The 26,475-nt window shown below is 39.9% G+C and overlaps 3 protein-coding genes across 3 annotated transcripts; all 3 read left to right on the forward strand.

The window, feature by feature from the left end:
* The first annotated feature begins 2,465 nt into the window (after positions 1 to 2,465).
* Positions 2,466 to 8,167, forward strand: LOC117812550 (serine/arginine-rich splicing factor 1-like). The gene is made up of 4 exons (XM_034683402.1): positions 2,466 to 2,921; positions 5,001 to 5,233; positions 5,319 to 5,491; positions 6,606 to 8,167. The coding sequence occupies exons 1-4, from the start codon at positions 2,728 to 2,730 to the stop codon at positions 6,780 to 6,782; spliced, it is 777 nt and encodes a 258-aa protein (XP_034539293.1). The 5' UTR covers positions 2,466 to 2,727; the 3' UTR covers positions 6,783 to 8,167.
* Positions 8,168 to 12,501: 4,334 nt separating this feature from the next.
* LOC117812825 (dynein light chain 2, cytoplasmic-like) lies at positions 12,502 to 16,508 on the forward strand. The gene is made up of 3 exons (XM_034683780.1): positions 12,502 to 12,630; positions 15,481 to 15,628; positions 15,724 to 16,508. Exons 2-3 carry the CDS (start codon positions 15,497 to 15,499, stop codon positions 15,859 to 15,861), a joined length of 270 nt encoding a protein of 89 aa, XP_034539671.1. The 5' UTR covers positions 12,502 to 12,630; positions 15,481 to 15,496; the 3' UTR covers positions 15,862 to 16,508.
* Positions 16,509 to 17,468: 960 nt separating this feature from the next.
* heatr6 (HEAT repeat containing 6) lies at positions 17,469 to 25,554 on the forward strand. Its single transcript, XM_034683860.1, has 20 exons — positions 17,469 to 17,823; positions 18,468 to 18,575; positions 18,667 to 18,807; positions 18,890 to 19,005; positions 19,438 to 19,552; positions 19,648 to 19,749; positions 19,855 to 20,019; positions 20,192 to 20,442; positions 20,530 to 20,704; positions 20,788 to 20,994; positions 21,081 to 21,180; positions 21,267 to 21,667; positions 21,747 to 21,869; positions 22,038 to 22,124; positions 22,238 to 22,372; positions 22,459 to 22,581; positions 22,669 to 22,793; positions 22,978 to 23,074; positions 23,176 to 23,380; positions 23,642 to 25,554. Exons 1-20 carry the CDS (start codon positions 17,527 to 17,529, stop codon positions 24,220 to 24,222), a joined length of 3,654 nt encoding a protein of 1,217 aa, XP_034539751.1. The 5' UTR covers positions 17,469 to 17,526; the 3' UTR covers positions 24,223 to 25,554.
* Positions 25,555 to 26,475: the final 921 nt, after the last annotated feature.

Genomic DNA, 26,475 nt, shown 5'->3' on the forward strand with positions numbered 1-26,475 from the left:
CCTCGTGTTTTTGCCGTTCCCTATGTATAAATTAAGAATGTCTTGTTTTACATCATATTCATATTAATTAGGTAGGTAATTGCCAAAGCAATTTAAACATTTTATTTGATTCTTCACCTTGGAAATTGTTAACTTAAAATTAAAATTATAGATACAGTATTTACATAAATATTTAATAGCATTTAAAACAAAAATTTGGTTACATATATTTTTAATCATATTTTGCAAGAGATACTTTAGGCTATGACCAATGTCTGATGAAGCATTTTCATTCATAGTATTTTACACGTGGGTCTCCCATGTGACATTTAAAATCAGATCTCAATCAGAACCTAACTGTGGTTTTGTTAGACGATAAATTCCCCTTTTTATTTTGTTAAATACAAAAAGGGGACACCTGAGACCGAGGTGGAGCCCAGATAACAGAGGAAGAGATCTAAAAATAACGTCAATTCATTAAAAAACAACAAATCCTCTGGGACTGATGGGTTTCCTTTTGAATTTTATAAGGTTTTTGTTAAGGAGCTTCCACCTATACTTTGTGAGGTCTTTGATTATGCCTTAAATGAAAATGACTCACCCAGAAGTTGGTCTGAGGCCATTCTATCAGTAATTCATAAAGAAGGCAACGACCCGCTTGAATGTGGATCTTAAAGGCCAATTAGCTTACTTGGAAATTATGTCAAGATACTTAGCTCCATACTAATGACTAGAATGCAAACATTTTTAGGGAAATTAATCAACCATGACCAGACCGGATTTATACCAGGGCACCAGGGAGCAGATAATATTAGAAGAGTCTTAAATTTACAATCTATAGCAAGAGAGTCCAAGTGCCCATCAATGCTTCTTGGACTAGAGGCCAAGAAGGCATTAAACAGGGTTTATTGGCCTTAATTGAACGATACAATGGAACAAATGGGTTTTTAGTTAGGTAGACCTTTGTTAGATGGATTAATACTTTAAAAAGGGGACATGATGGATTTTATTTATTTATTTATTTATTATTTAAAAGGACCATGCATATTAATTAATACTTCTGTAAATATGCCAGAGTTAGCCAAAAGGCTAGTTTACATATGTAGTCCCTTGCCAGATGTTAAAAGGCTCCCTAAAAAGATCAAGATTAAACGAAGATAAAATAGTGTAAAATAAGATCAAAATAAGAAGGTACAGGAGAAACCAAACACAAACAAACAAAAAAGAGAAGAAAAGAAAAGTACAAATAGCACCATACGATTAAAAATGACTAAAAGCTACACAAGAAAGTGAGAAAGTGTCCATGGACATAAAATACATGGAGCAAGACATTCAGGAAGCAGCAATGAGGAAATGTTAAATCAGACACATGAAGACACAACAGGACAACATTTAACAGTGCTGTACATATTTTGCATCAGGTAGTGACTATCAATCATTAAACTAGCTGCATGCAATTCAAATGAGGCAACATATAGACTGATTGATGATTAATAATATAATATGTATCAATGGTATTTATGAGGAAATAACCCAACCTCTATCTCTATGAACTAACTGTGTTTTTAAGACCATATTGCATAACTTTCATTAGTAAACCCTTGCCAAGTTGGAATTTTTAAAGATGAAATTTGCTGCTCATCTACCGATGACTCAACTTTATTTTATTTTTTTAATTAATTAATGTATTTTTCCCTGCTATGTTGTTTATTTACTCTTGCATGGAAAGAAATTACAAAATGTACATTATTGTGTATTGACATACATTTGGGGGTGCAAGAGAAGACACATCAGGAGTTCTAGAACACTGGCAACATGGACTATTTGATGAAAACAGAACACACTGACATCTTCAGGAGTCATTTTCCAGCTCACCAGGGAGCAACAGATACCACGCAGACCTCGGCTCTGATGCAGCAGCGGCTTCTTTACCATTGATTTCATTTTATTTTTAATTTTTTTTATTATTTTTTTAATTTTATATGCAACAGTGCAAAGACACAAAAGTGCTCGACATCGAACAGAACACAAAAGAAAAACAAACAGTAGATCTTGAGAGCAACAACCAAACAAAGCCATCAAGTATAGACCACAGTACACAAAAACAAAACAAACAAACAAGAGAGGAAAAAAACTCAACTTTATTTATATAGCACCTTTCATACATACAGTACAAGCATGCAGCCTAAAGTGCTTCACAAATGAACAGAGAGACAGAAAACAATATACAAAATAATAAAAGACATGTTCATTAATGAAATACTTAAAAAGATCAGATACGTACAACGAATAAATAAGAAATATAAATGTTGTTAATACAATGATTATAATAATGCACGGTGAAGATACACCTTGTATAAGCTCCCAAATGGACCTATGAGTGAGATTGTCATGATAACTGCTCGACCTTTCAGCAGCACGTCCAATGGAGTGGAGGATGTTCCTCTCCCTCCAGTCCATTAGGGGGCGCTGTGTGCTCCTTTAAAGCTCGTTGCTCTGCGTCACTTCCCTGATCCGGAGCGCATTGTTTGCTGAAGCAGCCCACCTGCAACTTTTAGCTAGCTGTTGTTAATGTGAAAGTTTGAACCTTAATCGCGACCTTTTCGGTGATAGCTCCGTACTTTCCGCTTGTTGAACCCACCGCTTGATATTTTTTGTACACCACTCGAAGGTAACTTCGGTTTTGTTCGCGCTAAGAAGACTCGATCCTTGCTAACTTCCTGAACAGTTTTCTAGTTTTTTGCCAACATGTCTAGTGTGAGAGGTCTCCGTGGAGCATCGGGGAGTAACGACTGTCGGATATACGTGGGGAATCTCCCTCCTGATATTCGCCAAAAAGACTTGGAAGACTTATTCTACAAGTACGGAGCCATTCGTGATATCGATCTGAAAAACGGAAGAGCCGGACCCCCGTTTGCCTTCGTGCAGTTCGAGGACCCGAGGTGACCCGCAGTGCACCCCCACACCATGTTATCTTCAGACTTCTTTGTTACTCTCACACATGTTCTTACTACAGGAAGATTCTGATTTTAATGTGCACATGCTCACAGTCTCTCGGTCCGTGTGTAGTGACTAATCCTAGCTGCACGTAAGCTAGAATGCATGACTGATTTGAGCGGTGAGGAGAGATTTGGAGCCGTTTTGGCGGCAGATTGTGGAGCTTTTGAATTTCACAAAGAGGTGTTTCAAATATTGAATTTAACTCCTCCTAATGTGTTGAAGATTGCACTATTTTTAGCCAGTTAAGTTTAGGTGTAATCCTTGGAAGTGTGTTATGCTGCAAACCTGTGGTAAAAGGTTGAATGTGCCTGTGATCAAGAAAACTAGTTAAGTTAGGCGAACTACACAATCTTTAGATATTACATTCAGCTCTGTTCATTTTATTTTGCTTGGTTCCAGCTTCTGTAATGTTAACGCAGATTTAATTTCCTCCTTTCTTTCTTTTTTTTTTTTTTTTTTAAACCATAGCTAATATAATATGCTAACGTCTTTGACCGCTGGTTGCTACGGTGGCCCTGAAGTGCAAATTACAATGGCAAATCAGAAAACACTAAAGCAAATCAGAAAACACTACAATTCAGAAAGAACTGTGATAAATCAGAAAATAAGAAACACTACTGTAAATCAGAAAACATTACAGCAATTTAAAAAACACTACAGCAAATCAGAACACACTACGGCAAATCTAAAAACACTACAGCAATTAAAAAAATTCTACAGCAATTCAGAAAACACTACAACAATTTAAAAAACGCTACAGCAAATCAGAAAACACTATGGCAATTCAGAACACACTACAGCAATTTAAAAAACTACAGCAATTCAGAAAACACTACAACAATTAAAAAAAAAAAACACTATGGCAATTCAGAACACACTAAAGAAATTCAGAAAACACTACAGCAATTTAAAAAACGCTACAGCAAATCAGAAAACACTATGGCAATTCAGAACACACTACAACAATTTTTAAAAAAAACACTACGGCAAATCAGAAAACACTATGGCAATTCAGAACACACTAAAGAAATTCAGAAAACACTACAGCAATTTAAAAAACGCTACAGCAAATCAGAAAACACTGGCAATTCAGAACACACTATGGCAAATCTAAAAACACTACAGCAATTAAAAAAACTCTACAGCAATTCAGAAAACACTACAAGAATTTAAAAAAAAACACGGCAAATCAGAAAACACTACAACAATTTAAAAAACGCTACAGCAAACCAGAAAACACTACAGCAAATCAGAAAACACTACAGCAATTTAAAAAACTCTACAGCAAATCTAAAAACACTACAGCAAATCAGAAAACACTATGGCAATTTAAAAAACACCACTACAAATCAGAAAACACTTTTCTGATTTGCTGTTGTAATTTGCACTTTTGGACCACCGTAGGTTGCATTGAAAATGCATGAGATTACTTTTTTTTTCTTCATTTAAACCAGAGAATGTCAGTAATAATAATAATAATAATAATAATAATAATAATAATACCTTTTATTTATATAGCACATTTTATAAATAAAAAAAAATTTAAAAAAAGAGAAACCCAAAAAACAGGGTTTACAAAGTGCTTGAGAAACAACAGGGCTCATAAAAACAAACACAAAGATAAATCAACAGCAGGGAGAGCTGAAACAAAAATCACAATCAGGCATCAAGTAAACAAACACAAAATACCCAAACAACAATTTGTCCTGACGCCAAACGCAAACCCAAGAACCTGAAAAAATGTACTGAGACCAGAGGGACCAAGAAAGTAAGAGAATACAATTATGAAAGCAAAGAAACCACAAAAAAGCCGGGATCACTTTATATATCATGTCCAACTTAGTTACTCCAGAGGTGATGTTTGAGCAAGAATTGCTTTCAGCCAATTCATAGAAAAGCACACACTCCCAGGGATTCAGGAGTATAGTCCATTAGTCCTATGGTTACATAATGCTAACAGAAAACAGTGAGCTGACCCTAAACTTGTGAATCTGTGTAAATTTGAACCATCATTTTCACAGGGATTCTGAGGACGCTGTTTACGGACGTGATGGGTATGACTATGATGGCTACCGTCTGCGCGTTGAGTTCCCTAGAAGTGGAAGGGGCGGCGGAGGAGGAGGTGGTGGTGGCGGCGGCGGCGGCGGTGGTGGTGGTGGTGGTGGTGGAGGAGGAGGTGGTGGAGCAATGGGACCACCAAGGGGCAGGTATGGTCCCCCCTCCCGACGCTCTGAGTACAGGCTTCTTGTGTCAGGTGAGTGGTGTGGGCCTCAGCCTGTATCTTAACTCTAAGTTTATTGATAGATGTGCAAGTCAACTCATCACCTCTCTCCCATCAGGTCTCCCTCCCAGTGGAAGCTGGCAGGACCTGAAGGATCACATGCGAGAGGCAGGTGATGTATGTTACGCTGACGTGTACCGTGATGGCACTGGGGTGGTGGAGTTTGACCGCAAAGAAGACATGAGCTATGCTCTCCGTAAACTTGATAACACCAAGTTTCGCTCCCATGAGGTACGTGGAAAATAACTTGCCTTACATTACCGAGAAATAACTCTGAGACTGGGTGTTGGAACTGAAAGGTTTTCACAAATGAAGAAGGCCAGAGCAAGGGTGAAAAGTGAGTGGAAGTAAGGGACAGTGTTAACTACGCCTGTATTTGTGGATGATAGTCATGTTAAGAATAATTTAAATGACTGCCTCTGTATCAAATTATTCAACATATATTTATGTATTTTGAATTTAGTGTAGAATTTGATACAGGTCGCTCGTTGTTGCATGAATTTGGAAAATGCAAATGAAAAGAAAGTTATTAGTTATTTGTTTGGAGAACAAGCTTTATTTGTATAGCACATTTCATACATGAGGGCAACTCAATGTGCTTTACATTAAAACATTAAAAGCATTGGAAACATTCAGACAGGCATAAAAGAACACAATTAAAATGACAAATATAATAAAACAGAAAATAAAAGGAAAATTAGAAATATATTAAAAATTACATTAAAATTTTAATTTAAAGTGGGTTAAAATAAGCTAAGATAGGAAGGCAGTGGCAAATAAAAAAAGTCTTAATCTTTGATTAAAAAAAGTCTTAGTCTTTGATTTAAAAGAGGTGAGAGTTTGAGCTTTCAGGGAGTGTGTTCCAGATATGTGGTGCATAATGACTAAAAGCTGCTTCACCATGTTTAGTTCTGACTCTAGGGACTGAAAGCAGACCAGTACCTGATGACCTGAGAGGTCGAGGTGGTTCATAAAGTAGTAGCAGATCAGCAATGTATTTTGGGCCTAAACCATTCAGGGCTTTATAAACCATCAGCAGGATTTTAAAGTCTATTCTCTGACAGACAGGAAGCCAGAAGCAGTCATAGCATGTAACATGCTTACTGGAGAGGCCTAGGTTGCTGATTAAAGGCGCTGCCATTAACGCAAAACAGTAAAGACAGAAATGGCCTTGATAACAAAAGCACAGTTGATTAATAATTCAAGGGGAAGAACAGGATACCAGTTTGTGTTCATTTTGAATCTGTATGTGCTTGTCCTATTCTCCTTCCCATCCACCTTCATAAATGTAGTCACTCGCATGGAAGTGGATATCTCTTTAACGTGTGCACATGTATGTGTTTAGGGGGAGACGGCTTACATCCGTGTGAAGATGGACGGTCCTCGCAGCCCCAGCTACGGTCGCTCTCGCTCCCGTAGCCGCAGTCGAAGCCGAAGCAACTCTCCTCGTCGCGGCAGAGGGTCTCCGCATTACTCTCCCCGCCGCTCCCGGTCCAGGTCCCGCTCTCGCTCTCGCACCTAGATTCGACCGAACCAAAGCAAAGCGTGCCTCAGAGCCGGAGAGGAAATCTTCACATCACACAACAAAAATCCTGTGTACTCTTCAAAGAACATCTCACATGTTACCTCCCCTTCTCCATCTTCTATCGGGTTCCCTGTTGCCTTCACATTTGTTGTAGTTTTTTCTTTTTTGAGGAAGAGATACTTTTTGTGTGTGTGCATAGCTCGCTTTCACTTTGTCATTCTTCCCCTTTTTTTTAATCATTTTCTTCTGCTAACTATCTCTACGGCTTCTCTACACTTTTGATTGTCCAAGTCATATGCTTTTGTGTTTTCTTAAAAAATCAACTTCACCTCTTTTAAACATACACGGCTGTCCTTTGACCTTCTTGTGTGTCTCTCTGTAGAGTTCAAAGGAACAGGCTAAGATTGGAACAAAGGAAACAGTTCATTTTAGGATAAACAGGAGGAGGAGGAAGAGTCAAATATGGCACCCATGGTATGATTGCTATGCCCCGGTATCTGTGAAAACTGGATAAGAGGCTGTCAAGGTTTTTGTTTTTTTTGTTCCCCATAGACCTGACAATTGAGTGATGTTTGGTGTTTTAATTTGTAACCAGTTTGTAAGTGGAGAGCCAAAGTTTGTGAATTTTTTTTTTTTTCTTTTGTTCATCTTTTAGTATCTAGAGTAAACCTTTTGGGGACTGATTATAAGATAGTGTCCCCTTTTCAAGTAAAGTCTGTCTTAGATGCATTTATGGATATTTTCTTCAAATATTTTCCGAAGGTGTGATTCTAACTTTCCTCCTTCTTTTTGGTTTTGCTGGTATTCTGAAGGTTTGGACTGGGTTCAGTGCCTCCCCATACTGGAGCCGGATCAGCATTCAGGATCAGATCAGGATTAGTTTAAGGCTTCAGGTTGGATTCATGGAGCAGTAGCACGTGAAGATTATACTGGGAGAGGATCCCGAAACGTCTGGCTCTGGCATAACCCCATCAAACCGGAAAAAACATTTTAACTCAATTGGCTTTCAAGTTATCCAAATCTTTTTTTATTTTGTTTTCTTAAGTTTATGTTGGACCACAGCAACTCAGCAGCAGGCATTTATTTCAGAATTTTGATTAGTTAAACACAGAACTGCCAAGTTCGACTCAAAACCAGAAGGAGGGCTGGGAGGTGCTGGATGGATCCACACGCTTCAGGAGAGCGCTAAATAGTGGAAATCTTAAACAGTGGAGGAGGGAGGGAACTAGGAGGACCAGGAGGCAACAAAGGAATTTGACTAAAATGTGGTTTGTATTTTTTTGTCCTTCTTAAGTTAGTCTTTTCCTGAGGATAATTTCTGATTTTTCTTAAGTATATCCTCCATCGTCTAAAGCTTTACTCTCTTTTAATAAAACTTTCAATAAAAAAAAAAAAAAGAATCTTCTGTTTTTCTTCCTGAGGTTTCCTTTACCGAGCAAAGAGCTGGGAACAAATAATAAAAATTGGCACCACTTATGAACAATAAAAGATCCTTTAGATACTCCCTTCAAATGTTTTTAAACAATTTAACATGTTTTTGTTTAAAGAAGTTTGTGTTTTACTAAACGTTTCTGGGTTTAATCCAAGAAATGTTTTAATTTACGGTGGTTAAAATTTTAGGGTATACATCTTGGCATGGAAAGAATCCAGAGTAAGTGTAGGTATTAGTTAGGTCATTAGGGTTCCTACTGGACCAGATGCCTGTGCTTGTTTTAATGAAAAACTTCCCTGCAGTAGATTTCTCTGAAAGAGGCAATTGAACTTGACCCTTTTTTTCTTATGTTTCAAAGGTCATCCATTCTTAAACAGTATTGCATGAATTTTTTCAAGTTTTTCAAACATGTCTCCAATGACTGGTGTTACCATCAGTCACGCCACATAGCATGTTTTCTTTTACAATGAAAAAAAGGACACAAATACTCATGGTCATTTTTTATTAACAAATGTTTTGTTTAAAAAAAATAAAAAGTCTTCCCTTTCTTTTTAACTCAGTTCAGTGGTTAAGACAAGATTTGTAATTTAAGAGAAATGTGAACTATAATTGATGCAGTAAATTTATTTTTTCACTGCTTCAAAAGTATGCTCTCTACTTTTAGTATCTTTTTACCCAAAGGTTTATATAACAGAGATCAGAGGTGCATAATGCGGATACTTTAGTTGATTGCCAAAAAAATGATAACCATAAACTGGAAGGACACAAAGCCCCCAACAACCGCCCAGTGGAAACTGAGACTAAAGCAGGTTTGCACAATGGAACACATGACTGCAAGTATACAACTTAAGGTGGACATTTTAATGCAAAGCTGGAACAAATTTAATTGAACGCAGTTCCGTCTGCCAAAAATGCCTGTCATTGGGCTCTGTTTTATTTGTTACTACTTTATTTAAAGCTGCTGTTGGTAGAAATGGTGTAAAAATCGTTGCTTTTTTCTGCTGGGTTTGGAGAAAAGGTCATAATGCCAAACAGTACTCATCGGTAAGTGGAGTAATTTGAGACTTGCACTGCCTTTTTACAATGCCTTTGTATCAAGCATTATTATTCCCCTCGTTCCCGTTATGACAGACCAACTATAGCTAATCTCCAATCCTCTGTCCTGATTGGTTAAGGGGCGGTCCCTTCTACATCCTCCGATTGGTTATGAGTCCGGCACTATCATGACTGCACACGCCGATCTGTGTTGGGGGGCTAAGAGGAAATCTGGTTGGGAGAGATAGTGTTGACATTCCAAGTCCCTCTCTCTGAACATATGTTTACTCTGTGACTACCAACAGCAGCTTTAATTTATTATTATTTTTAAATATATTAATTTATATATATATATATATATACGTTTATTCCTTTTTTACTTTCTTCATTATATAGCTGGTTTAATTTGGAAATTGTCAGGCTATGAAAAATCAAAATAAACAGTACTCTAAAAATATTTCTATGCATCTTATAATGAAATAAAGATGCATTTTAAAGAGAGGTTGTTTTCATGAAGAAAGGCGGCCTGGACGTCAAAAATGTCTTCATGCCAAGCATAGGCGTTTCTAGCCCATTTTTGGGGCTATATCGAATCCCAGCACCCTTAAAATTTAAGAGATTATTTTCTATTTATTTTTACTGTATGTCCTATTTTACAAGCTAGAAAAGATTCAAAACCATACAGTACTTGTTTGAAACGTAATATTTTAACAACAGAAATACAGCAGCTGATTTTGTAAAACATTGAAAAAGTCAATTTCTGTTAATGTGTTTTACATGTTGTGCATTGCATTTCAAATGAAAGTCCAAAAAATAATTCCAATGTCAATTTCTGCTACTCACTATAGGGGGCTGATTTACTCCAGAAACATACATACTGTTTATGTATATGTTGAGGAGCTGCTTTATCAAAATGAGTTGTCTTTCCCCAGAAATTAGGGCTACCATATTTATTTCATGATTCCAATCCATTTCTCTTTTGCTGTGGATCAGCATTTAAATAACCTTTATCAGATTTGATGGTTTAGTCACAGACCTTCCCAAAAAGTGTTATACTTTTCACCAGTGGCGGTTCTAGACCAGGATGTTGTCAAGAGGGACACATTCAACCCTGACAAAAGAGACTGAGAAGAGTGAGGACTGGCTGAGAACAAACTGGCAAAACATCAGTGCACCCCTTTATACTAGACATATATACTACTGTGTACTATATCAAAATGCAGACTGACAGCAGCTGTTAGGCTGTTTACACTCAACATGAGTCCCTTAGCCCTTTAAGGGACTGGAACCAAGTGCCACACGCATGTGTTCCACCTGTAACATCGCCGCGATACTGAAGCTTTTTTTATTGTATAATATCATTTTGGTGTGGAGGGGGGTCCACAGGGGAGTCCAGGTTCAGTTTTACAGGGGCACTGGCCCCTGTTGGCCCCTCCCCAGAACCGCCACTGCTTTTCACAAATGTGGGAATAAAATTGTATTCAAATGTACAAAACAGTGAAATTGATCTTGCCCGGCCGGGCAGCTCTCTCAATGACTGTCTGATAGATATAAAACTATGGATGTCAGCAAACTTCCTGAAACTTAACTTGGAAAAAACAGAAATACTCATTATTGGTCCAGAAAACATGCACCCTCAGATCCTCAGGCAGGAACCTCCTTAAAGTTCTGTGCACAAAGTTAAAATCTAAGGGTGACTGAGCGTTTGCTGTGCAGGCTCCACGACTGTGGAACGACCTGCCTGAAGATCTCAGGCAAGCTGCATCAGTATCTTTTTTTAAATCACAGCTGAAAACATATTTTTATCAAAAGGCCTTCTTCTAATATTGATTTATAGACAATGCTACATTTATTTTTAATCTATTTTTATTCACTCATTGTTTTACTGATTTTAATTGTTTTATTGTTTTAATTGCTTTTAGTAGTTTCTCTTTCAGCTGTTCCTCTTGAAGGTGACATATCATGCAAAATCGACTCTTTAATGGTTCTCTACCTGAAATATGTTTCCCTGGCATGTCTACAAAACCCCTGAAAATGAAAAAAAATCCTTTCTGCCCCTGTTCTGATTTCTCCACCTTTCTGTAAATGTGTGCTGAAACGAGTCGTTTCAGTTTTCAGTGTTTTTCATACGTCACAACGACATCTGGTCTGTAACGGAAGTCAGAGCTCGGAGCTTGTTCAGCCCATAGACTGTATAAAATACAACTCAACCCCTCCTCTGTTTTTCATTCCCTGCACACGTGTGCTAACAAGGAGCTTAGGAGGGAGGCATGCTAGTTGTAGGCTGTCTTTATAAACACAAAGGTCGGTTTTACTCCCCACATCTGCAGATTTGAAGATATAGTGGATGATTTTTATTTATCATGCTAGTGCTAGCGCTAGTTAGCATAGCCACATAGCTACATGTCGTTGCTGTGTACCAAGACACTTGTCAACATACTGATAAATAAAACAACAAGAAACACTAAATCTGTGACCAATCCTTCAGAAAGGTCCTGCTGCAGGCGCCTCTCCGTCAGGATCAGATTCTGGATCAAATTCAGAGGGTTGAAGTTACGCGGGTCTGTGAGCAGCCGTGTATATTCAGCCAACATGTAAACATTAGATCAACGTGCTGGGGAGCCGAGGCCACATCCACTTCCTGAGGGAGAAAACAGACCGTTCTGAGCAGGGATGAAAAAGAGGGTTTTTCAGGCATGCCAAAATCTGATTTCACAGTGTTTTTTTTGGCATAAACTTTGAAGACATGTTTTGGGGACCTCTTAGACCAATATATTTTGATGAAAAAGAGCGTAATATGTCACCTTTAAATGTGTCTTGCCAGCCCATCTCCCCCCCTGCTTTGTTCTCTTTATTTGGGGGTTTTATGATGTTAAGCACTTTGTAACGTATTTTTAAGTGTTTTAGAAATAAATTGTATTATTATTATTATTTAAATGCCCGATACACTTCAAATAATTAAATTCAAGATACCCTTTAATGTCTCTTTTTATTATAGTTGTCTGCTTCTTTTAAGTCTTTACAGTCATTAAATCAATACTATTGACTAAAACCTCATTCTGATTTAAACGCCTTGCATGCTGTCGGAGTAATGCCCATCTCTTCAATCAATAAACCCGATCACCTACGCAGATCGATCCCTCGATCGAGGTGGGAGAGGAGCGACACGGTGCATTCTGGGTTGAAATAAGATGCAGGCAACTGTCCGCAAGTGAAAAACGCCGTCACCAGGGTGGAGGCTTCTCTTCAGCCAATCAGACAGAGGATGCGATGAAGAGGGCGGGGCTAACACACACGCTGTCCTTTCTTAAATGAAGGAAAATCTGTAAAGCTGCCCGTCACGCACGCTTCTGAAAATTGTTTCCTCGTTGAGAAACGGTAAGAGTTCCATTGTTGTGTATTTGTGTTAAAGGTGCTTTAATAACCTGTGTGATATCTGCACGTGAGAGGGAGACCTAGGCTTATTATTTTTATTATTTTTACTTGCTAGTCTCGCCTGTGCCTCTTGTGTTTGACCCGAGGAGCTGAATGAATGCTCCCTCCACTTTCTTTTTCATTGTTTGGACACAGGACAAGTTTAATTTCTGCAAGATTTGCTAGTGATTGCAGAAACAGCTTCTTATTTAGCATCAGTAAATCAAATGTAGCAGCTGTGAGCTACGTGGTGAAAGTGCATCTCTGAAATGTTGCTGAATGTCATGTCAGCACTCTTCTTCTTTTTACTCTGATGCCTGGAAACAGCATCTATACGGTCTGTTTTGGACAAAACAAATTTAAAAAAGATGAAACACTTTTACAAAGTTGGAGACATTTACATTTTGGAAAGCATTTTTAAATTTTATGAAACAATTACATCAGCATTACACTTTTACCAAAGGCAAAACAAATTTACATTTAAGAAAACAAATTTACAAAAGATGAAAACACTTTTCCAAAGTTGGAGACAATTTTGTAAAAGACGGAACATTTTAACAGTTTAACAAATTAACATTCAATTTTTGCAGAAAGGGAATGTACCAAATACCAGAAGTGATCAAGTGAGGGGTCATTTAGTTTGTTTTGATGGAGAGAAACCAAATGGCGATGGACATGGTTTACATATTAGGACATCCTTGGGCAGGGGTGCCACCAGGGATTTTGGGCCCCATGAAAAAAATATCACATTGGGCCCCATCACCAAAGGCCAAAATAACCCTGTGCAACTGCTGTAACCACATCTCCAGGATCCAATCGACCCAGTCAAAGCTTTACACAACTCTACCTTTTCAGCTTTCTTGCCCCTTGGAGAGACAGTGTACCTGCTGACATATCAGCTGCTGGGTCTGGTAGGGAGGGGGGGGAACCCATTTAGTATAATTAGCTATAACGTAGTTCATCTCATTGTGGACATCAAACTAGCAAACAGGTTGATTTTAACCACTCAAAGACTATACCAACCTTTCCTGGAGAAAAACTGGGTGACATTCTGTTGCCCTTTCTTCTCTCTATCCTTTCTTTCCCTCCTTTTTCTGGGACCCAGACTTCTCTTTCCAGACATTTCAGCTGCCTTTAGCACACTCAGTGCACTGTGCAACTTCTTTCCATAGACTGTAAATAAAAATGGACAGCGTTGCTCCGCCTCTTTCCGTTGTACGGTTCTGAAGCCAAAAAATCCCGCTCCTGGGCGCAGCCATTGTGCAGCCTGAGCCTGTGAAGCCACTGTGTACTTTTCAGGAAAAAGAGGCCTTGAACACAAAACAGTCAAATACTAACTACACATCACCACAGCATACGGATGTGAGAAACATTCGTATGAAGTGTATTTATTTTTTTAAGTTTGACTCCTCCCCCATTCAAATGAATGGGGGAGATGGATTTTTTTGTCCTATACTGCAGCCAGCCACCAGGGGCAGACACACTGCTGAAAGCTTCACCACCAGCCGAGGGAACTTATCCCTTGCATCTGTCTGACTGTGAGGCACAGCCGATTAGCGTGACTCAGGCTGGGCTGTACCATTTAATGCCGATACGGGACCGTTTTTTTAATTATCTTTTATTCTGAATAAAGTATTAATTAGGATTTTATTATTTTTTTTTTTTAATCATTATTTTCGGGCCCCTGTCAGTCATGGTCCCTTAGAATCATCCTAACTTTTCCCACCCCCTATATGACGCCACTGTCCCTGGGTCTCAGAGAGAGGTGTCAGACCTCCAGATGAAAAAACATCTTGTCTTCGGAAAAGCTCGGTCAAATCTCCGCAAAAACTTCATCGTGTGTCAGAACACAGATGAAACGGCCTCAGACCCAAACGGCAACCTCTAAAAATATGAGTCAATGCGGAAGTGTTAAAAGCTGCAGTTCATCGAGGATCCGCTTGAGACTGGCTCCGGAAGTACCGGAAGTCACATACACATGAATGGGAAAAAGACGATCTTTACAGAAGAAATATCATGTTTACAGCCTGGTACAAAAGACGAGTGTAGTCTGGAAAGCTAATTTCTCGATGTCCTCTCACTGTGAGGGGAAGAATTTTTTTTCTAACGTGGCAATTTCGAAGATGTTGAGATTACTAGTCTTCCAATGAGAGGCACAGCTGCCTGTGGGAACACTGCAGCTGTTGGCTAGGAGGCTCAAAGCCCGCCTCTTTACGTCACACTGGCTCGACAGAAGCAATATGGCTGCCGCCGCCGATTGGCTTCAAAACAGCGTTCAGAAACAGATGGGTGACGTCACGGATACTACGTCCATATTTTATACAGTCTATGATCAGATCACATAACCTCAGGCTAAATGGAGTCAGATTTAACTGTAAAAGTATTCCGTTGTTTATAAAATTTGTTTTCTTAAATGTAAATTTGTTTTGGCCTTGGTAAAAGTGTTTTGCTGATGTCATTTTGTTTTATAAAATGTAAATTTGTCTCCAACTTTTTAAAAGTGTTTCATCTTTTGTAAATTTTGTTTTGTCCTTCAGGGCCACTGTAGTTTTGTATTCACTCCACATGTTTATTCCTTAAGCTCCACTGATATGACCCATGAGGCAGTTAGTTTGGATGAGCTCTCAGACTTGTGAATTATGCAAACATTAAATGGACAATGCAAATATAGAATATAACAGCAAGGTGACTTTGTTGATTTAAGGAAACGATGGCAGTTTTTGTTAGTGCAAACACTTCATAACTTTAAAGACTAACAAGTTGAGTGGTGACTACATGGAGACTTTCTGAATCTGACTTGTTTCTCTTTTTCAGTCATAAAAAAATCATCATGTCTGACAAGAAGGCCGTGATCAAGAATGCTGACATGTCTGATGAGATGCAGCAGGATGCAGTGGACTGTGCTATGCAGGCCATGGAGAAGTACAACATTGAAAAGGATATTGCTGCCTATGTCAAAAAGGTATGTCAGATCAGTTTTAGATTAGTGCTTATTTATAGACTTTTATTCCTAACCACACATATATGTGCTAATGATTTTTTCTATTCTGTCTGCAGGAGTTTGACAAGAAGTACAACCCCACATGGCATTGCATCGTTGGGAGGAATTTCGGCAGCTATGTGACACATGAGACGAAGCATTTTATTTACTTCTACCTGGGCCAAGTGGCCATTCTACTGTTCAAGTCAGGCTGAGATCAAAACCCTGCCGTGCTTTCACCACTTTTAATTCAGCCCTTACTTTGTTTCACGCTGTATATTTGCTGCAAACTTTCTGCAGACATGGTCACCTGCTTTTTTCTGCCAGTTATCGTTTGCAACCTGCAGCTCTTCACAGGCAGGGGATGATGCTTTAGTCATGATTGGACTGGTGATGTGCCGTTCGTAGAGAATGCAAATGTTTAACCATTCCTCATGCCAGCTCTAAATCAGAAGTTGCACATGTGACGGACTCATCATGATTAATAATTTCTGAGTATTCGTTTTGCTGTGCTTCGACGCACTGACCTTGTACATTTTTTCATATGGGTACGTTGTATAATAACTTATTTTCATGTAATTAAAAAAAAAAGCAACAGATTTTTTTTTGTTAAAGTGTCCTTTAATTTAAAGTGTCATTGATATTGAATTTAAAACGCCAAGACTGTTGCTTACACCTAATAAAGAACATGTCAGGTTCTGTACATGCTTGAACATTCCTGTTTTCACTTCAGTTGTGAATATTTCAAGTGTTAATGTCGCACATCTCTGGAATATAATCTGGTTTGGGGTTTAGTAATGTGATATTTCATCATGTTGAGTACTAATGATCTTTAAGACAGTAAATTGGCTCAAAAATCTGAGTTTGTTTTGAGTTTTCCTTCACTTGCATGTGATCAAATATATTGGCCTCTTGTTTGGTTGGGCTGTATATATTTATCCTGTTCTGAATGGAATCTTGTCAACATTATACATATCTTGTTTTGAGGTTGTGAACTGTTTTTTTTTTTCCATACTCAAGGATAGCAGTTTCCAAATGCAGAGGGCATACTACTCTAACAGAACAGACAAGCATTGATATAGCAGAAATAAACATGTTTACAGCCTGGTACAAAAAACGAGTGTAGTCTGGAAAGCTAATTTCTTACTGATCGGCACACACTGTATGGGGGGGTGAATTTTTCTCACAACGTGGCAAGAGTGAAATCTGCAGTAGGCCAAAACTCCCCGGATATCTACTGATTGGGGAAAATGTCACAGTATGCATCGGCCCAGTCTCCCTCGGCAATATCTACTGCCTACTACATTAGTAGATAGTATGTAGCAGGCCGTTTCAAAAACAGCTATTGGCCACGGTTAAATTATGTTTTTTTAATTCAGAATTAAATAATTCTGAATAATAATAATCAGAATAAACCAGCCACTAAATTTTAATTCTGAATGGTCATTTTCATTCGGAATTAGGTGTTTACAAAGTCATTTTTAATCTTTTTAAAGAGGATTTATTTTTTATTCTGAATTAAAGAGGAATTAAAAGTATCATGTAAACATAGCCATTGTGTTAAGCATTTCCAATATGACTCCCGCCGACGTTTGGCCTCAAAACAGCGCTTCAGAAGCAGATGGGTGACGTCCCGGTTACTACGTCAATTATTTATAGTCTATGATCAATACATTTAAATTAATTCTAGACTGTGAGTACCAGGGGTTTGAAAGGAGGTGCTTTTTTTCCGCCCCTGCCCCTCAAACAGCTTGAGTACGCCCCTGATTAAGCGTTTCTAGTTTATCCTGTAGGGGGCAGTAATGAGCCCGATATTTGGAGTTCAGACCAGAAATGAAGAGCGAGTTAAAGAAACATCAAACACTTCCGGATGAGAAAGTATGGCGGCTCAAACCGAGTTGTCAGCACCAGCTCTGGTGAGCCGAAATGATGTCCCTGTTTTTCCGCCCATGGCTCTGTCCGCAGAGGCCGCCCCGTTCACCCCGCTCGGGCCTGAGACTTGGCAGCTCGGCTCCTCGTCGGACGCTGACAAACAGTTTTCCCGCTGTGCCACAAAACTCCGAGCTCTGCGAGGAGACTCAGGCCACCTCAGGGAGGAGCTCAACCTGCTGTTTGACCAGCTCCTGTCTGAAAACTACAACAAATCCTTCGACCCGAGCATCAACATAAGAACAGAGGTAAGAGTAATTTCCTTTCAGCTCTGTTTTAAACATCATTTTTATTTATTTTATTTTATTCTATCTTATTGTTATATATTTTATTTTTATTTTTGTTTTTATGATATTAATCTGATTTTATTTTATTGATTTTATTAATTATTTTATTTTAATTATTTAATTATGATTATTATTTGAGTATTTTATATCCCTTCCTTTCCTGTGGTTTTCTGTCTCTCTGTTCTTTTGTTTAGACTGAAAGCTTGTCTGCTCCAACTCTCTCCTCCTTTTAAATCAAAGATTAAGACTTTTTTATTTGCCACTGCCTTAAATTTACTTTAATATATTTATAATTATCATTTTCTTTTCTATTGTATTATATTTGACATTGTAATTGTGCTCATTTATGCTTGTCTGAATGTTTCCAATGCTTTTAATGTTTTAATGTAAAGCACATTGAGTTACCCTTGTGTATGAAATGCTCTATACAAATAAGGTTGCCTTGCCTTTGTGAAGCACTTTGGGCTGCATGCTTGAATGTATGACAGGTGCTATATAGATAAAAAATGAGTTGACTATTTCCTCATTTACAGTGCCAACATTTGGGATGTTGTTTTTTGTAGTTCTGTAGCTGTGAAATGTATTTCTGCTTGTGTCCATTTCAGGATGTGTGCAGTCTGCTGAAACATGCCAGCGCTCTTGTGCCTCTCAGTCAAGAACATTTAGTCATCAAGTTCTGCCAGCTGATGCATCATCTATTGAACCAGCTGAAGGTAACAGCAACTCAACTTTACATCAGCTCATATGGTGATGATAACTGAGTCTTTGTTATGCTTACTGTCTGTCTTCCTTGTGTTTTTTAAGGTTATAATGGATGAGCACACATTGGATGTTTTGGTGAAATACACCACCAGTGCACTGAAAACGTGTAGTACATGGACACACTCTGATGTACTCTTGGCACTCTCCACAGTAGTGTATGGTAACGGCCCTCAGTGCCACCAGGTAAACATTTGAAGCTTCTTCAGAGTGTGTTTGTGTGTTTGATTCCTACTGAATTTACATGTTGAGTTTTCCTTTCTCACAGCATCTCAGCAATTTGCTGCGTGAAGATGGAGTCCTGTTGATGTACAGTTCCCCATCTCAGCCAAATATGGAGTTACGCCGTGTAGCTCTTTCCTGTATGGCCAACATTTGTCTCAGGTAATGGGCTTATAAACTAATAATAAAACTAATAAACTAGTAATATTGTCCATTTATTCCTGAGTGGAAGGGATCAGACACAGTAATGAAGATACAAAGAAGCTTTACCCTGATGTAAAGCTCCCTTTTAGCTTTTTCAACCTCTTTCTGTTCAGTGTCTTGCTGTCTACTAGAACTTCAGTTGTTTGGTTCAACTAAATTCAGGGTAAATCTCTTAAAAACACTGCTCAGCATCAAACAGTAGACATACACAGATATTATCTGACTGAAAATGCATTAAGCTGCTGAAGAGCCAAATATTTACTTTAAATTGACAACGAGCTGACATAAAGGGAAAAATAAACTTGCACTCATCAACATTTCTCATGCAGCTTTAATCAAATACAACATTTTTAAGTTGATGACACTTGTATGTCATTGTTTCCTCTGCAGGATCCCTGGTCAGCCACCTTTGGATGATCAGTACAGAAGTGTATCTTTCAGTGTCTTCCTGAAAACACTGCAGTCAGCCAAACCTCCCGACACTGATGAACTCTTCTACTGCATGGTGCGGCTAGCTGCTGCAATTTCATGAAGAATATTCAGGAGGCAAAAAAAAAAGACCCCATCTGATCCACGCCTCTCTTTGTGTTCTCTGTGCAGGTGATCCAGGCAGCTCTGAAGGGACTACAGTGTTGTCTCTCAGGTGGAAAGTGGAAATTTGGTGGAGGGGAGGAGCTTGGGTCCGTACTGGCCTTACTGAAGGTGCCAGATTGCTTCTCATTTGCTGAATCAGATTTTTCTTGCTTTCATATTTAATCTCCATTTTCCTGTGTAACAAATTGATATAGCAGTCGTGTTTTTCTGCAGAGACTCATGTTCCAGGGAGCTCCAGGTGTAAGTGTGGAGTGGCCAACTGTTCTTTACCCAGCAGCTCTTCCTCAATATGAGAGTCTCCCTGTGCCCAAACCAGCTGATCCTCAAAAACCTGCTGAAGGACCAAAAGACGCTGCTGTGGCAGGAAAAACCTCAGGGGTAAGGCACTCTTTCATGTGGTCTATTATCTATTTATAACACTTTAATCTGCTCTGTCACTGTTTCTTTAACTACATTTACTGCATTTTATCTCCTTTTTTAAATGTTTTTTTCTCCTGCCTTCAGTTTTTTCTTTTTGCTCAAGTTTTCAAGCTGTGATGTCTCTCCTCAGAATAAAAAGAGAAAATCCAGAGGGAAAGGAAAGAAGACAAACGTAGAGGAGAGCCGAGGGAACGATGAAGAGGAAGATAATAAAGATGACAAAGTGCCTGCTGTTCAGAAAGGAGGTGGAAGAGAGGGAGGAAGAGGTGATCCAGAGTCCTTATGTAAATTCTCTGCCTTGTCCCTCTACCCCTCCTGGAAGAAAAACAGTTCTGACTCAGAGTTTTCTGACCCAGAGGGAAGTGCTCAGTGCAAACTAAGGTACACAGAGACGCTGTCGATGATCCCCTCCAGTTCTTTACACGTCCACATTTTCAGTATTTAAAGGTGACATAATCCCTCTTTCAGACTTTACCACGGTCGTGTGCGTCAGGGAGCTCTTCACGGTCTTCTAGCGGTAGCAAAAAGTCTAGAAAAGAGAACCCTGTACGGCTTCTGGTCCTCTTTTATCCCCGACTCTCCGATTGGAGGACCGCCACCTCTCACTCTCCTCACAATAATACTGAAGGATCTCTCGCCAAAGGTAAAACACATCCACATATACTGGGATTACAGTACTTCTCAATGTGTGTTGCTGTTTCATCCATCTCTTTCCTCTCCTTCCAGGTGCGTGCCTGTGCGCTCCAGGTGTTGTCAGCCATGTTGGATGGCTCCCGTCAGTTCCTGGCAGTAGCTGAAGATACAGCGTCTCCTCGTACATCTTACACCCCATTCTCCTTCTCGCTGGCTACGTCTGTCAGAGAGCTTCACCGCACTCTCAGTCTGGCTCTGCTGGCTGAAACCTCCCCTCAGACGCTCACACAGGTCATAAAGGTAAAATATTTAAATCACTAAAGAAAATAAGCAGACATGCCGTGTTATTATCCTCACAGCTCATCTGCATCTTTCATGTTTGATAGTGTCTGGCGTACTTGGTAGCAAACGCTCCCTACCACCGTCTTAGACCTGGTTTGCTCAGTCCTCTCTGGAAGCAGATGCGCCCCTATGTCCGCCACAGAGGTCTGTGTTTCATAGTCTTACTAAAATATCTACACAATAAAGATGTATACCGTGCTCCCTTTAACACAGCTGTGCTCTGTGTACAGATGCAAACGTTCGTGTGTCCGTCCTGACACTGTACGGGGCTCTGGTGACAACTCAGGCTCCTCTCCCTGAAGTGCAGCTCCTCCTCCGACAGCCAGAGGGCAGCGGCGGCGGCAGCAGCAACGCTGGCTCGTTCACTCCCCAGAGCTCAGCTCTGAGCTGGAGGCAAAGAGATGGAGTGTCCTCTCCTTCTCACACCCCAGCGACACTCTCCCAGCGGGGCTCCTGCTCACACTCACCTCGTGCTCCCCGCACGCCAGGTGAGGAGGACAGCGCTCCGCCATGGCTGCTGCAGCTGTGTGTGTCACTGGTGACTCAGCCACGGGAGGACCAATCAGATAATGAGGGAGCAGGGACAGGTGTTACATTAGAGCCCTCACCTGTAAGGCTAGAAGCTCTCCAGGTGAGAAATATCGGATGAGACAGGAAGTAATAAGAACGCTGCAATTATATAACCTAACTGTGTGACGTCCGTGTTTCAGGTCATGTCCCACCTGGTGAGGGGTTACTTCTCTTTAGTGCAGACGTGTCTCTGTGATGTCGGGCAGGTGAGTGCCCGCTGCCTCAAGGAGTCTGACCCCTCCATACAGCTGCACGGAACAAAGGTAACACCGTTTGATCTCTCTTACTTTATCTGTAAACCAGGCTTCAGACATACAGAAGCTTTAAGAATATGCATTTAAAATGGATTTTGGGATGCATGAAATTACAGCTGACAAATCCTTTCCGTTCTGATCTGTGCTCTGATACCTGTCTCATCTTCTTCTATAAAGCTACTAGAGGAGTTAGGAACTGGCATAATCCAACAGTACAGAGCTGAGAACAACATCCCTGAAAGCTCCAGGGTCCCCATAAGCCAGGTGAGTACAAGCTATTTTTTCAGTTATTACTATATCATCATTCTAAATTCAAAGTTTAATGTTGGCAAACGATGCTTGTGTCTTCATTTCAAAACTTTCTTTGAATGATCTAGGTGGTGCTGTTTTGGACTGAAGTCTTGAGCGGTCCTTTAAACGGAGCGCTGCAGAATGAGCAACATCCCACGCTGCAGACGAGTGCCTGCGAGACACTCTCCTCTATCCTGCCACAGGCCTTTGCACAGCTGCCTGTAAGTTTCCCTTTATCGGTTTTATTCACAGTTAATCATGATGATCACCAAGCTGTGCCTTTTGACATGTAATGTTGTTTTTGAAGGACAAGACCCAGCTGATGTGCATCACTGTGCTGCTGGGGCTGACCTACAGTGAGAACTATCTGGTGAAGACGGCAGCTGTCAGGGCTTTGGGAGTTTACGTCCTCTTCCCCTGCCTGAGAGAGGTGTGGAAACTAAACTCTGAGCGACACACGCTTCTGGTTTTGAGGATCCGTTTTAAATTGTAATTCTTTAATCTCTTTTCTCTCTAGGATGTGATGTTTGTGGCAGATACAGCAAACACCATACTCGCTGCCCTCGATGATCGATCTCCAAATGTCCGTGCCAAGGCGGCCTGGTCTTTAGGAAACCTCTCAGACACGCTTATAGTCAACATGTAAGATAACATGTACGCCGACTGCTGAATGAGTGCTGTAGGAATAACACTTAATCTATCTTTTATCTGTACACTAAAGTAATCTGATTTATTTAACAAAATAAAACGGTTTCACACACAGAGAAAAGAGATAAAAAATATCTATGATTTATTCTTCATAATGTTTATCTTCTGTCTCTATCAGGGCGAGTGTCGGTGTGGACTTCCAGGAAGAGTTATCAGACATGCTGCTTCTCAAGATGCTGCAGGCAGCCACCCGGGCATCAGATGACAAAGACAGGGTGAGAGCAAGACACAAACATTAACATTTATTTACTCTTCCCGAATGTTGTATTTAGTCTTCTCTTTGATTCACCCCCTCGAACTTGCTCCCTCCCTTCAGGTGAAGTCTAACGCAGTGCGAGCGCTTGGAAATCTGCTTCACTTCCTCCGTGAGAGTCAGCTGACCCGGTCGGCATTCCAGCGCCCACTGGAAGACGCAGTCCGTGCTCTGGTTAAAACTGTCCAATCAGAGGCCACCATGAAGGTCCGATGGAATGCCTGCTGTGCGTTAGGGAATGCTTTCAGGAACCCCGCCCTGCCGCTTGGTGAGTGTTTGTAACACAAGTCCTTGTTTGCCTTTGCCTTGTGGAAACTGTTCAACCAGTGAGCATCCAGGGATTGTTGTGAGAGGAAAGTTTAGGGCCTAAAAGGACCTTTGACCTGCATTCTTCCTAATGACCAGCAGATGCCAACTCCACTGATCTCTTCTGTTTCAGAGGGATTTCTTTAAAGTTGATCGTACTCAACAGTGATTGATCTGAATTGAAGTAAAAAGTTGACTCACAGCTCATCTCTCTCTCTCTCAGACTCAGCTCCTTGGTCTCATGACGCATTCTCTGCCCTCTGCCATGTCGTCACTTCCTGTAAGAACTTCAAGGTACGGATCAAATCTGCGGCGGCCCTGTCAGTTCCCACCCACCGGAGCTGCTATGGCGACACAGAGCGGTTCACTTGTGTGTGGAGTTCCCTCGCCAAGGCGCTGGAGAACAGCGAGGACACTAACGACTTCCTAGAATACCGCTACAGCGCCAGCCTGAGACACACACTGTCACAAGCTCTCCTGCACCTGCTCAGCATCAGCCAGGTTCAGGACATGCCAGTGCTAGGAGCATCGATGGCTGGGGACGAGGGGAGGGGCATCAGAGAACATTTAATCAAGTATGTCAGGGAGGAGGAAGAAGGAGGAAAAGGAAGAGGAGATGGGGAGGAGGCACAGGGGGAGAAAGACACAGGGGGGGAAAGTGTCACCCCTCAACAGAGAATAAGCGGTCTGCAGCAGACCCTGATCAGACTTAAGGGACTGAAGGCTGAAGGAGAGGAGGACAGAGGTAAGGAGGAGGTTGTTCAGTTCCTTGAGGAGCTGCTAAAGAATTGTGAAGAACCATAAACATTTTATTTCCTTCTGCGCACTCAAGGCGAGTCTATCAGGCTGGACTTATGGAGGCAGTAATAACCAAACCATCCATGACTTGTGTGAAGAAAAAAACATAAAACAATTGGTAATTAAATAATCAAAATGGTATCAATTATGAATAAATGATAAATAGAACTATAATAAACTATCAAAATAAAGGTTAAATACACTAAAGATAGATTACATAAATAGGGAGAGAGGGAGTGGGGAGGCAACTGAACCTCATCTGGGTGAATATTAGTTTTGTTTAAAAATTCAGTGAAGGGCCTCCGAGTCCTGTCAAATGAACTCTTTGACCCAACATGTGAGAATCAGATCTTCTCAAGTTTAATGAGACTCAGAATCTCCCTGAGCCAGCTGTTGTGTGAAGGAGGGAGTGTGTGCTTCCACCTGAACAGGATGTGGCGACCTGCTAGCAAAGTTGTAAAGGCTAAGACGTGCCGCTTGGTTGCTGAAAGGTTTGACACTCCCGGTGTTGGGACTCCAAACAGGACAGTGAGTGGGTCAGGGAGAAGGTCTGTTTCAAATACTGTTCCCAGTGTGTTAAAAATTTGACTTGCAATTACGCAGATAGTGAAAAGGCAACTAGGAGGATTCATTTTGCATAAAAAGGGGTCTAACATAAATACTTGGAGTGAAAGTTCTTGGATTTTTTTTTTACTATTCATGTATACTCTAGTGAAGCCTTTTAACCACACTCATCATGTCATGACAATCAGATACCTTGTTACCCATACATTTCTTTAGCTGTCACAGTACACAAACATGAAATCTGACTGAACAGAAGTGAAAGGACGATCAGTTGTAACAGCTGCTTTAACTCATCTATTCAAGAAAATATTGAATTTGATTATTTATTATCTTATTTATCATTCCATCAAAAAATACTTATTCTGATTTGCACATTTGTTCTGTGAAGATTTAAACCACACACCAAGACAACAGATATAAGGATGCATCTAGACAAAAAGAGAGTACAGCAAATCTATAGAAATCAAATGTGATGTTAGGTGCTGGGAAATAGTTTATAGTTTAGTTTGTGATTGCACTGACAAAAACAGTCTTTTAGCATTTTTTTCGAACCCTTAAGTTTAGAGAACTCAAACATAATCTTCATCTTCACCTGCTGCAACACGTGTCACTTCTGAATGTATTTCAATAACATCATGGGTTGATTTTCATATCTTGTACAAATACTATATTTGATCCTTATACTTTTGTACTTAATGGATTTTGCACAACATATTTTGACACTGTAATGTTGATGTAAGTAAAGATCTGAATACTTTTATTTCAGAAGCACTACACAGTGTGTTTATGTTCATGTTTATTTTCAGATTATTTCAGAATATAATAAGGTCTGACTTTATTCCCATAATTGTTTCAGATTTGCCCTCTAGCTATTTTAACAAAATAAAAGCTGCAAGCATTTTTTGTTTGCAAAGATTATGAAGTAAGTTTTCTACAATGCCTATATGTATATACTTTATTTTAGACTCATGTCCATATCATCATAAAAAGGTATAATAAACTAGAAATAAATAATAACAGATACAATACAGGGTCAGCAATACTTACAGTTTACATGTTCATCATTAGTTAGAACATAAAAGTTGTTCCGGTGTTTCCAGAAACAAGAAAAATACCTTTTGTCACTTAATGTGGGTTGAGTGAGTTCCCTTAAAATGTCATTATCTGAATCAACAAGGCGACGCATAAATACAGAACATTTCTTAGTACAGCATGAAATGAAGGGACATTATTAGAGACAAATGTAAAGCTTGCACTCATCCATCTTTGTAATTTGAGAAAGATTCTATATGCATCATTATGCAACCTGAAGCTTTCTCGTTGTAGCTCTACTGTAACTGAGCAGTATACATTATCTGTGCACACTGGAAATGTACATGCCAGCATATTAGCCTGTGCGTATTTACAGCACTGTCGCTGCAGATCATCACCATCACTCAAGTCATGTCTGATAATGTGCCCCAAATATTTCACTCAGTCCACTACACTAAGCACTTGATCAGAGAAAAAGAAAGAAGGGAAATGATGCTTCTGATCATCCTTGGCTTTGGCAATCATTATGACACTTTTTTGTTAAACTTGATGTCATGCTGCACACCATAACTAGAGCATATTCTAAGTAGTTGCTGGACTAAGTCATCAGCACACATCAAGATCGATTATATTGTCTCCAAGATGACAATAGTAAAAGGTCAA

Source organism: Notolabrus celidotus, chromosome 5 (assembly GCF_009762535.1).
Source record: "Notolabrus celidotus isolate fNotCel1 chromosome 5, fNotCel1.pri, whole genome shotgun sequence".
In the NCBI taxonomy this organism is placed as follows: domain Eukaryota; kingdom Metazoa; phylum Chordata; class Actinopteri; order Labriformes; family Labridae; genus Notolabrus; species Notolabrus celidotus.

What these genes read in the sequence shown, in the direction of transcription:
- LOC117812550 (XM_034683402.1), top strand. Translation starts at nt 2,728, where the DNA reads ATGTCTAGTGTGAGAGGTCTCCGTGGAGCATCGGGGAGTAACGACTGT. An exon ending in GTACAGGCTTCTTGTGTCAG is followed by an intron (nt 5,234 to 5,318) that starts GTGAGTGGTGTG and finishes CTCTCCCATCAG; the next exon opens with GTCTCCCTCCCAGTGGAAGC. An exon ending in CCAAGTTTCGCTCCCATGAG is followed by an intron (nt 5,492 to 6,605) that starts GTACGTGGAAAA and finishes GTATGTGTTTAG; the next exon opens with GGGGAGACGGCTTACATCCG.
- LOC117812825 (XM_034683780.1), top strand. Translation starts at nt 15,497, where the DNA reads ATGTCTGACAAGAAGGCCGTGATCAAGAATGCTGACATGTCTGATGAG. An exon ending in TTGCTGCCTATGTCAAAAAG is followed by an intron (nt 15,629 to 15,723) that starts GTATGTCAGATC and finishes TTCTGTCTGCAG; the next exon opens with GAGTTTGACAAGAAGTACAA.
- heatr6 (XM_034683860.1), top strand. Translation starts at nt 17,527, where the DNA reads ATGGCGGCTCAAACCGAGTTGTCAGCACCAGCTCTGGTGAGCCGAAAT. An exon ending in TCTTCCCCTGCCTGAGAGAG is followed by an intron (nt 22,582 to 22,668) that starts GTGTGGAAACTA and finishes TTTTCTCTCTAG; the next exon opens with GATGTGATGTTTGTGGCAGA. An exon ending in CATCAGATGACAAAGACAGG is followed by an intron (nt 23,075 to 23,175) that starts GTGAGAGCAAGA and finishes CCCTCCCTTCAG; the next exon opens with GTGAAGTCTAACGCAGTGCG.